We start from the raw sequence: 16,395 nt of genomic DNA, 5'->3' as shown, positions 1-16,395 counted from the left end.
TTGAAGTGTCTGGAGCTGACTCAGTCTTTAGTGGTGCCAATATTTCCCGTTGAGTGGATGGAGTTCCCGTGTAACTATATTGGTACTGGGATAAAACTGTACATCAGAAACCACTGCATAGATTGAAAGTGCTTCAAGACCATCATCTAAATGGGAGCATGTTTTAATGTCTAAATTACGACAGCGAAGTCAGGAGATTATGCTCTAAAGTGTAAGACACACCTCTGACTTTGAAGCAGTTGTTTATGGTATGATCTCAGTTGCATTTATGATAGCAATGTGAATGTACCATTGCTTTTAACCAGTTGGCTTCATACTGCTTGTAGTGCATTCGCAGCAGCAGAGAATTCATTAATGTTGAAAATTCCTGGTTGAGAAACAGTTAAATTTCTAAACAGTAGGTGTGTCCTGAGCTCCTGCTGCTGTGCTTACACCAGTTCTAACAAGAGCTTGTTTAGTTGATTTGAAGCTAGTGTTGCTATATCTGGGTTAGCTGTAGTCATGCTTGTGACTGCAGGCTAAGTTTATCCTTAAACTCTGCTGCTTCTGTTTGTAAGCTGGACTGTGTCACCCGGTTGGCAGTTATTTATCAAGTGCTTTGAAATACATGATGAAAGATGCTTTCTATGTCAGCATTGCAGTGTATTGCAGATGTAGGTTCTTAGCCTCTTTATGATAGAAGAAATACTAATTTAAATACTTTGGTTTAAAAGAATTGACAGTTTCTGGACTTCTAGGAGCAAAATGTTACATTCTTTTTCTGCAGCTTCAACATTGTAAAGAGGAGCCAGTGGGTACTGTACGGCTTTCAGGCAGTAGATTGCCATTTTGCACCTCATATGTTGTTGCTCTATTTCAGCAACACTGCACTGATGGGTTAATAGTGAATGAAAAGTTATGTTACTATTTAGCAAGAAGTAAATAACAATGAAAATAAAGAACAGCTCAAGTTTGAAGTGTGAAAAAAAAAATTAAACGGACTTGTCAAAAAACTCTGTCATGAGGTTGTTCAGTGGATCTCTTCCATCTGTGTTTTGTGATGTGCTTATGTATTAAGTCTGTGATTAGTTATGAAAGTTTTGGTCTTGTAGCACTGCAGAGTTGGATAGCATTTTAATTTAACACTTGTAGTAGTAAAGTCTAATATTGTACATTGGAAACATGAATATTTTCTGCTTTGGATGTATAATGCTAATTGGAGAAATAATCCAGTGAGAATTGATGCTTTTTAACCTATCCATTCCCTTTTGGAACCCTGTCCATCCCTCCCCCCTCCCCGCCTCCTTTTTGTTTTTCTTTCCATTCTTGTAAATTTATCACTCTTGATACAAGATGGGAATTTCGTGTTTGTATCTCTGTAGCTAAACTTGAGCGTAGTTTCCCCCTCTTTCATCTCATTTATTTGAGATCAAGGAGAAAATTAAGGCAACGATAACATCTCACTGTTTTTCTGGTGCAAGGAGATTAATGAGACTTTTGTCCTGTAGTTTTGCGTTTGGTAGCGGTGGTGCTTCAGAATAGCACTCAGCACACAAACATTATCACTTTATTGAGGAATCTCCACATGTAGCTCATAGCAAAAATAGTTGTATCAGCGTGACGGAGGGTCAGATGTTTTGTGGGGTTGAAAATAGACAGGGCTGTTCAAGCTAGCATTGCTAGCAAAGACAGCCTGAAGAAGTACAGCCTGTGGGTAAATAGTATGTCTTTTGGCATGAGCTGAAGGGCTGTCCAGGGGTTCAGTTTTTATGCTCATTTGATTTGAGCCTGTTCATTCCAGATTGCATGTGTTATAGAAAATGTCAAAGATAAAATTATCTTGCTTTATTATTGGTTATTAACCCGTTTCTTCTTTTTATCCACTATCATCTCTGTCCTGTAGCTCCTACATCAGCATGAATAGAATAAACTTGATAGTAACTGAACTAAATTGGTAGTTTTTGAGTTGCTTCCAGTGCTGCTAATTTTCCCTAGCCAAAGGATGCCCAGAACTTCTTCTGTGGGTGTTGTGTGGAGCGACTGGTGCAGAAGGGCTTTCTGGGCAGTTTCCCATCTTGTCCATAGTATGCAATGTGGAAGGTCCGTTTTCTTGGAAATTTCAATACATAGAATTCTATACATGATAAAACTAAATGGTAAGGCAGAAGGGAATTTGGAAGATCTTGAGTCCATACTGTTGTGGGAATGTTTTTCAGGAGGCAAAGTAGTTTTCCTCAAATATTCATCAGCAAGTGTTAACTAATGGAAAATATATTTGCTTTTCTGAGAAAAAGTCTTATTAAATGCTTTTTAAAGTGCATGGGTACCGAGTGGTTAGTTACAAAAGGCCTTTTCATAGGATTTTGTGTCGGAAGCAGATAATGCTATGTACAGTTGCTGTATAGTTTTCAGACTTGAAACTCTCTTAAACTTTTATTTTTGTTTATTATTTTTTGTTTTGTATTTTTTTGTCCTCTCTTGAGCTCAATGAAAACTTTAGGCAGCACGTAGGCTCACTGGTAAATTATATAGAAGGTGTGCGTATTTTGTGTTTAAGTTGGAATGGTAAGTGGATATTGATTTTCTTTTTTTTTAAGGAGATGGCTTACCCTGTTGTTAATGGCAATTGACTTGTGTAATATTGTTCTACAGTGATTATTGAAGCAGTTATCACGCTTCAAATTCAGGAAGAAAAATGATACTGCCTTACTTGCCTCATTTATATTAGGACTGGTATTACCAGCATTAACATTGTTTTGCAAACAAAGTGAGGCTGTTTTTCTGTGGTTTTAGGACTGAGTCGTGTATGTCTTTTGTTTGATGCAGGGTTCAGTGGTCTCAGTTTAAAGGCTATTTTATTTTCAAACTGGAGAAAGTAATGGATGATTTCAGAACCTCAGCTCCAGAACCGAGAGGGCCCCCCAATCCCAATGTGGAATATATTCCCTTCGAAGAGATGAAAGAAAGAATCCTGAAAATCGTCACTGGCTTTAACGGGTATGTACTCCTTGTTTTCTGAAAATCGGGGTAACAAAAATTTCCTAAGTTTCAGCTTGGTAGTTTGTACTCTGTGACTGCCCATTTTGTTTCCTCAGATAGATAAGCAGAAGCAAATATATACCTTGGAAATACATTACAGTACTTTCAGAACTTTCACTTTATTGTTCTATCTTTGAATGAAAATTATGATATCCTTGACATCAGTTGCTTCATTTTTTCCAATTTGTAGTTACTTTTTAAATGATGCTCTTCAATTAAGCATGATATTATTGCTTTGTGCATTTAACTGGTAAAATAAAATGAAATTTATATTTCAAAATACCTAATTGAAAGAAGTTTTCTGGTGTTCAGTTCTTAATTGCTTTGTGGCAATTCAGTAGCTTTTGAAGAAGTAATGCCATTATAAAAATTGCAAGACTGTGAGGCAGGGCATGTTTTGTTCTGAATTGTTAAACTGTGCCAGATTCAAATGTGTCGATCGAATGATACTTAATTCTGTTGCTGCCAGTGCCTTAGATGCAATTGTACACCATTTGCTGCTTTCATAAGTATGGACAATTTGTTTCCTTTAAAGTTCCTCTTTTTTTTGTATTTTATTTGGTGTATCTTTTTTGATAGATTATATAGTATTTTTCCTGTTTCTAAACTGGATTACATGTTTACTATGAACTGAGTCATCCTGCTTGCGAGTCTGGAGACTTGCTTAAGAGAGACTTTCTCAGTATTTTTCTCAGCCTGTCAGTAAAGGGGTGTGCTATAAAGCTTGCTTCCCTGTTACCCTGAAATTTCAGATTGAAAGTGCTACTAACACGTCCTTAGTATCATATTTTGATGCTAGGCTAGTAATTTTTACTGTCATTGTCCCACACTACTTAATTTATTTGCAGTTTTAAGTGTGTCTTAAGTCAGATCTCACCCTCCTCAAATTGTGCTTGTGTAAGATATTTTGAAGAATGGGAAATTCAGCTTGTTCTCAGCTACCCAATAGTTGTACCAGGCTACTTGACTGAAGGAATTTAAAAACAAGCCTATCCTTTATGCCTGCGTCTGCCTTTCTGCTGCCTCCCCCAGCTTTTTGTTAATGCTTCACTGCCCACAAAATTTGTTATGTTCTCTCATGGAGACAGCTAATGAATGGGCCGCTGTTATCTTCTGTTGTTTCAAAGTGTACTAAACAAACCTCTGGGTGACCAAGTCTGGAGCTTGCTCTGGCCCTGCTGTTTTGATCTATTGCTGTAACACTTACCAGTGCTCAACTTCCTCATACTTTGAAGTGAGCCACCCAGTCTTTGAGGAAGCAAGATATGTACATTAGTTAAAGAAAATAATCCATTAAAGTGTTTCAGAATTTTGGATTGTAGAATAGTTCATTCAGTAAATCCTGCTGATGAGGATATGATTGTGAAAGCTGAATCCTTTGGAGATATGTCCAAAAACACCAGCAGGTTTGGGGTTGTGTGATCAGATATGTTCAGGCTTCTTATTTGGAGTTGTAGATGTCATTTCAAGTACCATAGTGCAGAAGGAAGTCACTTGATGGGACCCTATTATTAGGTTGATTTTATTAATGTTTGTTTAAAAGAACTAGTCTTTAAAACTAGTTAGATTTATTTTTAGCCTTTTTTTTTTTGTTCAAGTCAGAGAAGCGACAGATTAAGTACTTCTGTCTGGGGATCTCTCTAGATGAAGTGTCTTTTAAAGAAAGCTCAAACTGGCTGTTCTAACTGTACTGTATCTTGTTTGACATTGTGTAACATGCTTGCAGAGCCAGATTCTCATCCTATGCTTTAGAATTGCTTTGGAGTAGAAAGTTCTTAAGACTTGTGTTTTCTTTATCCTTTGCTAATGAAGCAGAAAGTTCCAAGGTAAGCTATTGGGGTTGTCAGATAATGGAGGATTCTCCACAAAACAAATAAAATGGGCATAATCATAATCCAAATTTTCATTTGGGTATATGTATGGTTTGGCTACAATTTAATATGGCTGCTAAAAATAGTTTTTCCAGATCCCTCTTCTGTCCATCCATACAATGAAATTTTGGTTTGCAATTCTTTATAGTCTGTAGTGCTATGAAGCACGGTTTTTAGTGTGTTCATATATAATTTTAAGTGGTTACCTTAAGTAGGCAGATTTATTCATGCAGCTCATGTACTGAAAAACTTCTGAGCATTGAAGATCCGTTCTCACAGTGCTCGCAGACTTACAGTGGAGTTCATGTATAGATTTATACCTATTTCAATCACTTTGATTTTAAAAAATCACATTTTTAAACTGTTTTAAAATGCTGTATTTACAGGAAACAATTGACGAGGTGAAGTTAACTTTGGCTTTTGCCAACTAAAAACGTTTACAAATGTTGAACAAACAACATGCGAAGGTTGTGATAGTGTAACACTTGGTGCCATCTGCTGCCCAGTAAATGAAGTTCAGTTTACAATGGAAAATTTTGGAGGGAAATGAAGTCGCTTTAGCTTTTGTTTAAACATTTCATAGCTGAAGGTAAAATAGGAAGGAAACTTTTATTTCTGGAGTTAGTTGCAGGCTGCATACTTTCTTGAGTAGAGGATACGGTGTTGAGATTTACAAAATGCTTCATGTCTTAGTATCCCAGGTGTCCAGTTAGGGCCAGCTAAATGCAGATTAGCTAGGCCGTGAGTCTCCAGGGTTTTGTACAGATTTGGCTGATGAAAAATAATTCCAACCTTTGATTTTGTTTCTGTGAAATAAATTGATTTTGAATGGACAGTCTTGTATATTAAAAAATTAGTCTCTAATTATGGATTTTTCAACCCCAAATCAAAGAGCCATCAATGGAAACAGTAGATAAAATTAGCAATGTCCCTATGTGGGAAAGAGAACAGATGAAATAAATTCTTTGTGGCTGGGTTAAAAGTTGGAATTTTGTTAAGAGGGCACTACACACAAGCTGAACATCATGAAGAATTTGGGTGTCAGAAGGATTACTGCTTCACCAGAAGTTTCTAAACTGCAGCACTATTTGATTGATACCAAGGAAGCTTTAGAGAAATTAATAATAGTAGAACCATTGCCAAGCCTAAGAACCTTCATGTAATAAAATGAATTAAATGGGATACTTGTTCCTTGTTTGTACTTAGCAGATTTTGGGGATGGGGTAGGAATTATGCATTTCACCTCCATATTTTGACCCAGAAGTATTTTGCCTGTGTGCTGAAACACTCACTTTCTGCTATTTCTTGCTTTTATGCAATAACATGTCAAAACAAATGTTTTAGAAATGCTGTCATCTTATAGCATTACTTTTTGCAAGTGTTTAATGTATTTGATCATTCATCAGCTGTATTCTAACTCTTCACAGCTGATTCGTGGAGATTAATTTCACCATCTTTCTGTTCTTAGAAGTCATATAAAGATAAGTTGGTATGGAGTAAATCAGGATGAACAGCAGAGGAAGGCATTAGCTGATAGGCTAAATGAGATATAACTTCTGTGTTTCTTCGATAGCTGTATTGGAACCAGAGCCAAGGGTAGTTGCGCTCTAGCCTATGTCCATAGTGTTGTCCCATTGAGGATTATAACTTCCTCAGTGATGTAATACATGGACAGTTCTGAAAAAATTAAATTGTTCTTAGTCACTCTTTCTGATTACTGCTTGCTTTTAGTTTAAGTGAAGTGTCACGTAGTATGATTAATCATAGCTCTGCTGCCCTGTTTGTACTGAACTAGTGGGACATCCGTGCATCTTTAAGATGTGGCTTTTTGGCTAATGAATTTTACTTGAGATACATACTGTGTTAGTTAATGGCTTCAAAGACTGCACTGAGCTCCTCAGAAAACAATAAATTGAATTTGTACAAAAATTTACAGTATAGGGATATACACGCACATGTATATAAGTCTGTGTTGATATTTCTGTGGATTTGGTGTATGACTTGTATTCCCAGTCAAGGAACGATTCTTAAGTATTGTATCAAATATTCTTCTTAGTCAAATTTTTTAATTGTTTGTAGTTCAACTTCAAATAGTAAAAATGTAAAATTACGTGTGTGTTTGTTAATTTATTAAAATAACTTTTAAAGTATTTGCTATTTTGTCAAAAGTCACAGAATTTTGTGATGCTGTGAATTTGCAATGAAAGTGTACGACATCTCGGGTAAATGTGTGAGGTGTTGCTTGTCTGAAAGGCCAGTTTCTTATTTAAGTAGGGATGAAATTGAGTGCAGAATTGTTGGGAAAACAGAATGTGTGAATGTGATGCTTATGGATTTATGTTTCTTACTCTTTACTGAGCTATTCCTTTAAAGCATACTGTCCAGTTTTGGCAAATCGGAGTATTTGTAACAGTTAAAGTATAATGGTTCTACTAATTCCAACATCTAATGCTTTTTCTGTAAATGTATTTTGTAAAACGTGAAATAAACTACAAGTTGAGAATTTTTTAGCTCTAATGTGTATGACTCAAATTTGTTTTGACTTGCTTACCATTTGTGTTCCATATATTTGAATAATAAATACAGTCTTAAACTATTTTACTGTTGATGATCTGATTTCCTTTTCATTGTTCTAATCAGTTGTTGGAGTTGTGGCATGAGGTATGTAGGATTTTACTTACTAGTTTTGTGACGGTGAGCACAAAAGATAGTGCTTTGTTACCTCAGTGCAGGAGGTAGCTACTCAAGGCTTATTTTCCCCTAGTGATAACAAATACTTTATACTTTCTGCCTTCTCAGTAAGGGGAAGAAAGCAAGAACGTTTGCTTCCTAGCAGTCATGCTCTTTAACATAAAATTAAATTGTTATAAATCTATTTCATTGCAGCATCCCCTTCACTATTCAGCGACTCTGTGAGTTGCTGACAGATCCTAGGAGGAATTACACAGGAACAGACAAATTTCTAAGAGGTGTGGAAAAGGTATGTATTTATCTGAGAGAGAACACGGCTAAACAGTCAGAAATACCACTTAAATAATGTCTGAATTACTCCCAGAGGTCTGTTGGTTTCAGTACGGCTTGTAGCCATAGTATAGCTAATAGCTGCTCTAAGTATGTGTTTTACACCTTTTAAGATCAAAAAGCAGTTTTCAAATAATTGATTTAAAAACTAAAGATAAATCTTAGGCCTGTAACAGTTGTTTCCTAATCACTCTGTAGTACTGGGACTATACTTGAATTTTTAGGCCTGTAACAGTTGTGTTTCCTAATCACTGTGTAATACTGGGACTGTACTTGAATTTGTTGATCGGGCATTTCCTTCCACATTTGGATTCACATTAGATCCAGTAGGTGAAGAAGGGACACTTTCCCACTCCCTCCTTCCCCACATTGTCTTTCATTTTGGTATTTAAATCCTCTTGTGTAGAGGACTGTTCCTTCGTAAAAGCATACCAATGTCATTTAATGGTATTTTATAGCTTATGTCAGAATGTAGGTTCTTTTAAAAGTAGATGACAACCTTGCAGGATGTGGTTCCACATAGGATTTTTTGGATAGCAGAAGTGGCTTGAGGTTCCTAGAGTTTTCTGTAGAGATACCTTAATAGATAGAACCAAGTCCTGTAACCCTTCTGAGTTTTGCAGTGTTGTCAGGAGCTGAAGCTTCTGTTTCTGAACTCTTAATATTGTTTGTGTATTACAGAATGTCATGGTTGTCAGCTGTGTATATCCATCTTCAGAGTAAGTATAATCTCCTTTTTCTTGAAACTGTAAGCGTGTGTTAATAGAGGGGAGAAAGTGTGCATGTGTCTCTTAATAAATTTCTCTTGCTGGTGGTGGCTGTATCCAGAGGACAGATGTGCAGAGTTTAGCTCTCCTTATCAGTAGTGGTCAGCAGTAGCGACAGTGGCAAATGCTATGTGTAGTAATTGGGGAATGAACAAACAGCTTTGGAATTGGATATATGGTGTAGTTGAGTATTACCTGCGAACTCTAAGCTGTTCTTTTAGACCATAGCTGGTGATGGGGAAAGAGGATACCCCTCTAACAGGTGCACTGTGAATGCATATCCTAACCTATTTCCCCAGGGTAGCTTATGGGTAGAGAACCTTTCAGGACTGACAGTAGTAGGGCTGTTTAAGCTCAGGTGGGAGAACTCTATGTGAACAAGCTTGAAGTAATTATAATTGAAAATTCCTTTATTCATAAGATTCTAATATTTAAATAATTTTTTGTAGGAAAAATAATTCCAATAGTTTAAGTCGGATGAATGGTGTTATGTTCCCAGGAAATTCACCAGGGTACTCTGACAGGTAAGTTTAGTTTTGGGAGTTAACGTTTTCTGGATAAAAGCAAGGTAGTTCTGGAAATAGCTGGTTCAGATCCCAAATTGGTAGCCTCAGAATGGGACGTAACATGGAACATGGGCGGAAAGAGGGAAGAAGAGGCATGAACTTATCCACTCTACCTACTCTATTTTTTTCTTTTTATTTCAGAATTGGGTTTATTTTAGAAGTTTTATGATGATTTGAGGCAAGGACTTTAATTGATATAAAATAGCAAAGTACACGATTCTTTGGTTTTGTTTTGTTTTGGTGATCTTTTAATACAAGGTTATAGCTGCGTTCTTCCTATTAGGAATGAATTACTTTACTAAAAGGATAGATTCAATTTTTTTTGTTGTTATTTTTAAAGATCTAATATAAATGGTCCTGGAACTCCCAGACCAGTAAATCGACCGAAGGTTTCTTTGTCAACTCCTATGACAACCAACGGTTTGCCAGACAGCACGGAACATAAAGAAACAAGTTTGCAGCAAACAGAAGATAAAAAACACAGGTTGGTGAGGAGTAATGTATTTTGAATTTTCATTATTCTCAATCTTTTTCCACTCGCATTTAAAAAATGCTTCAAAAACAATGGACATCTAAGGTAGGCATAATCAAGTCTTAACATACGAATATCTGTCGCAGGATTTGATGTGTACTTGACTTTGTACTAGACAACTGTTAGCTCAGGCTTATGCAGTTGCAGTAACACATCTTGTAAATATTGGGTATATAGTAAAAATAAGGAGTTTTCACTCTTCAGCTATTCAGAAATTCACAGTTACCAGATTTGTCTGTATACTAAGCTACAACCAGATAGAATATTTCATGAACACCTGTCAGTAAAGCTGGTGAAAGGGCTGGAGAACAAGTCTTATGAGGAGCAGCTGAGGGAGCTGGGATTGTTTAGCCTGGAGAAGAGGAGGCTGAGGGGAAACCTTATTGCTCTCTACAACTACCTGAAAGGAGATTGTGGAGAGGAGGGAGCTGGGCTCTTCTGACAGGGGACAGGACAAGGGGGAATGGCCTCAAGCTGCACCAGGGGATGTTCAGGCTGGACATCAGGAAAAAATTTTTCACAGGAAGGGTCATTGAGCACTGGAGTAGGCTGCCCAGGGAGATGGTTGAGTCACTACCCCTGGAGGTATTCAAAAGGTGGATGAGATGCTCAGGTGCATGGTATAATGGTTAATGAGAATGCTTGGACTCGATGATCTTGGAGGTGTTTTCCTCCAATCTAGTGATTCTGACAGCAGGAATGGTCTGTGATTTGGACCCACCTGATCATCAACACCTACCTGTTTTCATCAACAGCCAGGTGAAGGAGGAGTGATGACTTTGAGGTTTTGTTATGTAGTAATTGGAGTTCCACTGTTCTCTCTTGTAGAGTGTTGAACTTTGAAATAGCTGCTACTTTATTTTTAAAAGTGTGGTAAGATACAGAAAGTTTTTCTTCAGTATAAAATACAGCTACTTTTGTTGTATTTACAGTGAATCACCAGCATCTGAATCAGAAGGTGCTCAGAGCAGCCCAGTAAAAAATAAACACTCTGAAGATGATCCTGCAGAAGCAGAAGGACATGAGGTGAAGAGACTTAAATTTGACAAGGAAGGGGAAGCCAGAGATGCACCTAACCAAACTGCCTCCAGTGAAGTTTCTTTAGGTATGGAGGAAGAGACAGAAACTTCTTCTACATCTCATGATAAAGAAAAAGATGCTACTTGTGCCAGACAGCACCGTACAGAGGAAGAGGAGGAAGGTATTTAAAATGTATTTATTGTCTTTGCTCTGTGCACTTTCCAGTGAGTTGGGATTTTCTTTGCTGGAGGCCAGTGGTGCTGTTGGGATTACTGAATGTCTCCAGTTGTGTATAAAGAGGAACTGCTTGTTCATGCATCAGTTTCATGTAATTTAGCAATTCTGGGGTTTCTTTTCCCCCTTTGTCCTGCATTTCTATTAAAAAAATGTGTAAAAAGGTGCTTAAAATGTTCTTGGGCAGTAAATTACATGAGGGTGGTAATGATGTGCCAAGAATTTGGGAATCTGTGCTTTATGGTATCATCAGGTATTCTCATGTGTTCTCCAGAAGGTGGATGGGTCATATCTACATTGGACTCTCTTTATTTGTATTTCAATAATTTATTTATTTATGTTCTTTCACTGAGGAGGCTGAGTGATGATGTCTCCAGATCCTATTAGAAAGTGAAAATTGTCTCTCTCTAAGGCAGGCGCTGTACCTGATCTGGTCTATTTTTGACATCTTCTCCAAAGTTTCCTTGTAATATTTATTTTTTGTGGCTCATGCATTTGTTAAATGTTCTTCTAGATCATGGTGGATGTACGCTTGAAACAGTAACATTTTCAACATTTCCAAAAGGCCACTTCTGAAGACATGAGGGAATGTGGGGAAGCAAGAAAAAGTTGCTAGTTAGACCGAGTCTTTATCCAATGAAGCTTAATTAAATTGCCTATTTAATAAGAAAGTAAGGACTTCATTATATGGTATATTAGGATAATTTGGGTATCTTGATGAAGTCTGCTAATACTTTACATCAAATAATATTGGGGACTGTCAAGTTTTCCTGTCCTTGGCTGTGTTGTAGAAGTGTTGCTTAGCACAGCTTGGAATGGAGAGTAGTGGGATTGATTTGTTTAAAAATGCCTTAGTAATACTGTACTTTTGCTGTTTCTAGAGTCCTTCATGTCTCCCAGGAATGTCAGTTCAGATAGAAAAGATCAAGAAAAAGACACTGAATCCTCAACTGTGAATGAAGAGACCTCTGAGGAGAACAATCAAATGGAGGAGTCCACTCAGTCTCAAGCCGAGAAGGATTTACGCTCAGATGACAGTGAAATTAGTGGATCTTCCAGCAATGGAGCTGATGGCAGTGAAACTGAAGAGTTAGGGTCCTATACCAGTGAAACTCCAGAAATTTCATCAGGGACCCCTATGGAAAACAGTGATGAAGCCACAGAAGCTGCAGATGAACCTATGGAGCAAGACTAATTTAAACCTACTTAGATGCAGTATTTTCCATAAGGCTCCGGTTTTACACTGTATAAATAATTTTATGTAATAAAGTGGACCTTTAGTTTTACAAACATGAAGCAGGTTGTAAAATAAACTTCTCCATGGATTGAACCTTGAAAGAGTTGTACATGATAAGAACTGTGAATACCAGCTCCTTCAGGTCCTGCTTACCGCTGAACTTTCGTTTGGTCAAATCAGTGGTTTGTGTATAGTTTTTTTTATTTAGAATAAAAGTTTTTAAACTGGAAGGTAATTATAATTTTGACAACTTTTTTGGAGATTACCACACCTAGTTGTATGTAAGCAAGGAAGCTTTTTGTCTTGTCTTTTTCTGACAGCTATAGCAGTTACTTCATATTTTGGTTACAGTTTCGACATTTGACACGTGAAATATGGGGTTTCATGCTGGTTTCCAGATTTTTATTTGAATACACACTATGAAACCTTATGTTGTGTGTTTAAAATGTTACATTTCACACACACATATATATGCACGCATGCACATGTATGTGTACCCTCACTGTTATAAGGGGGAAATGGTATATTTTTTTGTTTCTATAAAAGATAAATACAGCAAATACTTTTTCTATAGGAAAATGTGTGAATTCACCTCTCGAGGCATTTTGTTTTGCCTCTGGAATACAAAACAAATGAAATCTGGCCCATATGAAACCCTGGAAATATTAACATTGTTGGAAACACCAGAGTAAACACATTCCAAGAGAACTGTTCAGATTACAACATTTTTTGTATACTACAGGTGCCTGAGTGAAAGGATTTCATTTATTTATGAGAAAATGTGCTTTACGTTGAGAACGTTGTAATCCAAACATTAGCTTAAACTTTTGTAGAAGAAATGTTTGAAAATATAAGAAAATACCTTGGAAGAAATGAACAGGTACTTGCCTTTTAGAGTGCTTCTTGGAGCATTGTGAATATTGTAGAGAAGTCTCAGTTATTCTAAGGTATGCAGATGGCATCACTATGATTGCACCACTGTATTGGAAGAATTAATATATGACCGTAGTTATGTACCTGAGCTAAGTGACTAAAAGGTTTAGGGGTGCATAGAAATCATCATGATTTGTATAACATTTTGGAAGTGAACTAAATATTTTTGAACACGCTACTTTGACAGCCAGTGTTACATTTTTTTCAAACCAGCTCAAAGCACAAACTACTGCTTTAAACTCTCGATATTTTCCAGTTCCCATATTTAAAGACATGCAAGCTGCAACCTCCCAGTCGCAATTACTGGCTGCCAAATTTATACCTGTTTCTTCAACTGTACCTTTTTGATATTTAGAATTTTTAAATTTCTGTAAAGTAGATTTTTTGTAGATTGTAATGAGTGCTCACTGCCATTGTGAAACGGTATATAATTGTATAATTTCTGTGTGTAAACTGAATGCTTGGGCTTTCAATACAGTATTCATATAAAGCAATAAATATTAATGTTATGAAATATCTGAGTACATTTTTATCAGAATTGTTCCTCTTCAGTTTTAAGTTCAAACCCCTGAAGTAAAAAGAAAGAGACCTCTAAAATGCATGCTGATCGTTTTCCTGTACCACATGGTCTGCTTTGTGTCATTTTGGGAAAATACAGGTTTTGATTAATACCAGAATAATTTGGCTCATTTGGACTGTTCATAAAGTTATTTCTTGCTGACGTTAACCATCAGGTTTTAAGCAGAGAGGTTTCAGGGCAATGCCAAAATGGAAAAAAATCCTCTTGATTGAGATCCCCTTCTAGAAGGTAAATTGTACTTTGACTCATTTTTGTTGTGCTTAAGGGTTGGATGTATATTATAAAATTAAAGGACTGAACCACAATGTTGAAATTGGGAAAGTTGAAAAATAAAGCGACATCTTACGCTTCTCTCTTCTTTTGTGGGAATATTTTGCCAATGAGAACACAATTTTAAAATTTTTAAGTTTAGAGATTTCTGAAATTTTCTTTAGACTGTTTATTTGTGAAGATATTGTCAATAAACTTGTTCTTTAAGCACCTGTGACCTTTCGCTATGTTTGTTTTAGGAGTGCTAATGCCACTGTTGCAAAGACTAACAGAGGAACCTGGAGATATGGATCCATTTCTATAGCTGCAATTTTGTACTTGCAGTGGCTGATAAAACCTGAAATTGAGCATTAACATCACAGTAAGCATCTTAATAGTAAATATGTGCCTACATTTAAAGACTGTATTTACTAAATCAGAGAAGATTCCTTCCTCTCCTGTGTTTTTAAAATGTGAATTTAAAACAATGCAAACAGACCTGCATTTCTAAGCAGCTGTATTTTGCTGGAGACATTGCACACATCCAGATACCCAGGCAGCTGCTTTTCTGTATGCGCAGAGGTGCAGCATTGAACCTATTGCTATATCTTAGGTTTTTCTGAATCTGGGTGCTCTTAAGTTCCATAATTACAATCGCCCCCAAGCGTGTTTCTGTGTACACCTATGCAGACAAGACTGGTCATTCTGCTTGCATTTGTGAAGGGAGTGTGTGGTTAAACCCCAGAAAACTAGGTATTGGGTGCTTTGTAGTGTTCATGGCTGTATTGTCTACTTAAAAAAACTACTATGAGGGACTAGAATATGAATAGAAAACATAAGGGAATTTACTTCTCAGAATACAAGAGGAAGGTTAGCCCTTAAGTCTGTTCTTGATATTAAAACAACTATAGATAGGTCAGTAAAGTTGATTTCCTTAATGTATCTGAGATGCTCTGCCAGCCTTGGTTTCTAAACCTCAGTGACTACATTAGTGCTTGAAACAGAGACTGCTTTCTCGTACACTGTGTGTGGGTAAGGCCTAATGCATTAAAGTTAAAATGTTCAGAAAGTCTTTGAGTTGTGGATAGAGTGGATGGAGCACAAGTTGCTGCAATTCCAGGTTGGTGTATGCACAGCAGGTTCTTCTGGGTGCTCTCTAGCGCCTGCCTGAGCCAGCCCTGCCTTGCTCCCCAGTGCCAGGGGGGGACTGTAGGAAAGCCAGGCATCCTCTTGTCTTGAGTGGAGTTCAGGCCAGCAGCAGCCACATCCCCCTCCATGTTGTGTCAGCCAACAGCTGTCTGAGACTGTGTAAACTTTAGGGCAAGGACTTATTGCCTTTTGTGTGGCTAACCGTCTCTAAGATAAATTTAGATTTCTATACTTCAAATCCTCTTGGATCTACGGCTGGTTTGAACAGAGACAACTTTTCTTATTTTTAATGCAAAAGTTGTATTTCTGTGGCAAAGGCACCTCCATCTGCAGTGCTGAGTCTCCATTGCTTTTTAAAATATTTCAGTGGGGAATACTCCTAGCCGGAGAAGTGAATTGGAATTGTAGTTCAGTTGATGCCTAGCCCAGAGAATGCAGGAAACCAGCTGAGAAATATTTCTGCTGCTGCTTCAGTCTGGGAGAAACTTTGTATGCGTGCGGGGTTTCTCTCCAGCATTTCACTGAAAAACTGCATCATGACTCCAGCAAGATTGTTCTGGGTCTTGTACAAAAGGATCAAGCTTTTATTTTTAGCTTCTTTGTTAACTGGGGTGAGGGGGAGGATAGAGCTGAAGCCTGACAGAAGCTTAGTTATATAAGTTTTCTATTGCAATAATGAAGTGGAAACCTAGTGATTAATTAAAAAAAAATTTTTTTTTTTTTTTTCTGGTGTGAATGCTTTCTATTGACTGCAACTACACAGAACAGCCTTCTGCAGTCCTTTGGCATTTTTTGTTCATATAGTGTATTTCTAGGCAGGGTTTAAAGGTTATTTGCATCTCAATGTGTCTGAGGTCAATGAATGTTTTTCACTTAGACAAGTATGGAAGATGTACAGATTACTGAAGGCATCCTGGTTCATCCCTGCCATTACCAGTGACCCAAGTTTTGTCACCTAACTTTTGTTAATCAGAGCACTTCATGCTCAGCTGCCTTAAGGAAGTTCATGCCAGCGAGTTTTTTATGAGTGTAACGTTTTATGGGTAAGTTCTCTTGCTATCTGCATGGATTAATTGAAAGGGATAGGCTCTGGAATTTGCCTAGATAGGCGTTACCGTGCACATATGCATTGGTGCTCTCAATTACTTCTGCACGGTGAATTGTTCTGCAGCTGGGCCTGTCCTGCAGACTCAGTTATAACAAGTTTATGGCTTATTT

At 37.2% G+C, this 16,395-nt stretch overlaps 1 protein-coding gene across 1 annotated transcript in view; it reads left to right on the top strand.

Moving 5' to 3' along the window:
- Positions 1 to 14,243, top strand: part of PPP4R2 (protein phosphatase 4 regulatory subunit 2) — a 29,237-nt gene extending 14,994 nt beyond the window's left edge. The window contains exons 3-9 of the mRNA XM_054076685.1: positions 2,806 to 2,976; positions 7,776 to 7,869; positions 8,592 to 8,629; positions 9,127 to 9,201; positions 9,584 to 9,727; positions 10,708 to 10,976; positions 11,911 to 14,243. Of these exons, the coding sequence (XP_053932660.1) occupies positions 2,806 to 2,976; positions 7,776 to 7,869; positions 8,592 to 8,629; positions 9,127 to 9,201; positions 9,584 to 9,727; positions 10,708 to 10,976; positions 11,911 to 12,224 (1,105 nt within the window). The 3' untranslated portion in view covers positions 12,225 to 14,243. The remainder of the gene's footprint in view (positions 1 to 2,805; positions 2,977 to 7,775; positions 7,870 to 8,591; positions 8,630 to 9,126; positions 9,202 to 9,583; positions 9,728 to 10,707; positions 10,977 to 11,910) is intronic.
- The last annotated feature ends 2,152 nt before the right edge of the window (positions 14,244 to 16,395 follow it).

Source organism: Cuculus canorus, chromosome 11 (assembly GCF_017976375.1).
Source record: "Cuculus canorus isolate bCucCan1 chromosome 11, bCucCan1.pri, whole genome shotgun sequence".
NCBI lineage: Eukaryota > Metazoa > Chordata > Aves > Cuculiformes > Cuculidae > Cuculus > Cuculus canorus.
The sequence above is the reverse complement of the archived record's forward strand: the minus strand, read 5'-3'. Positions and strand labels throughout refer to the sequence as shown.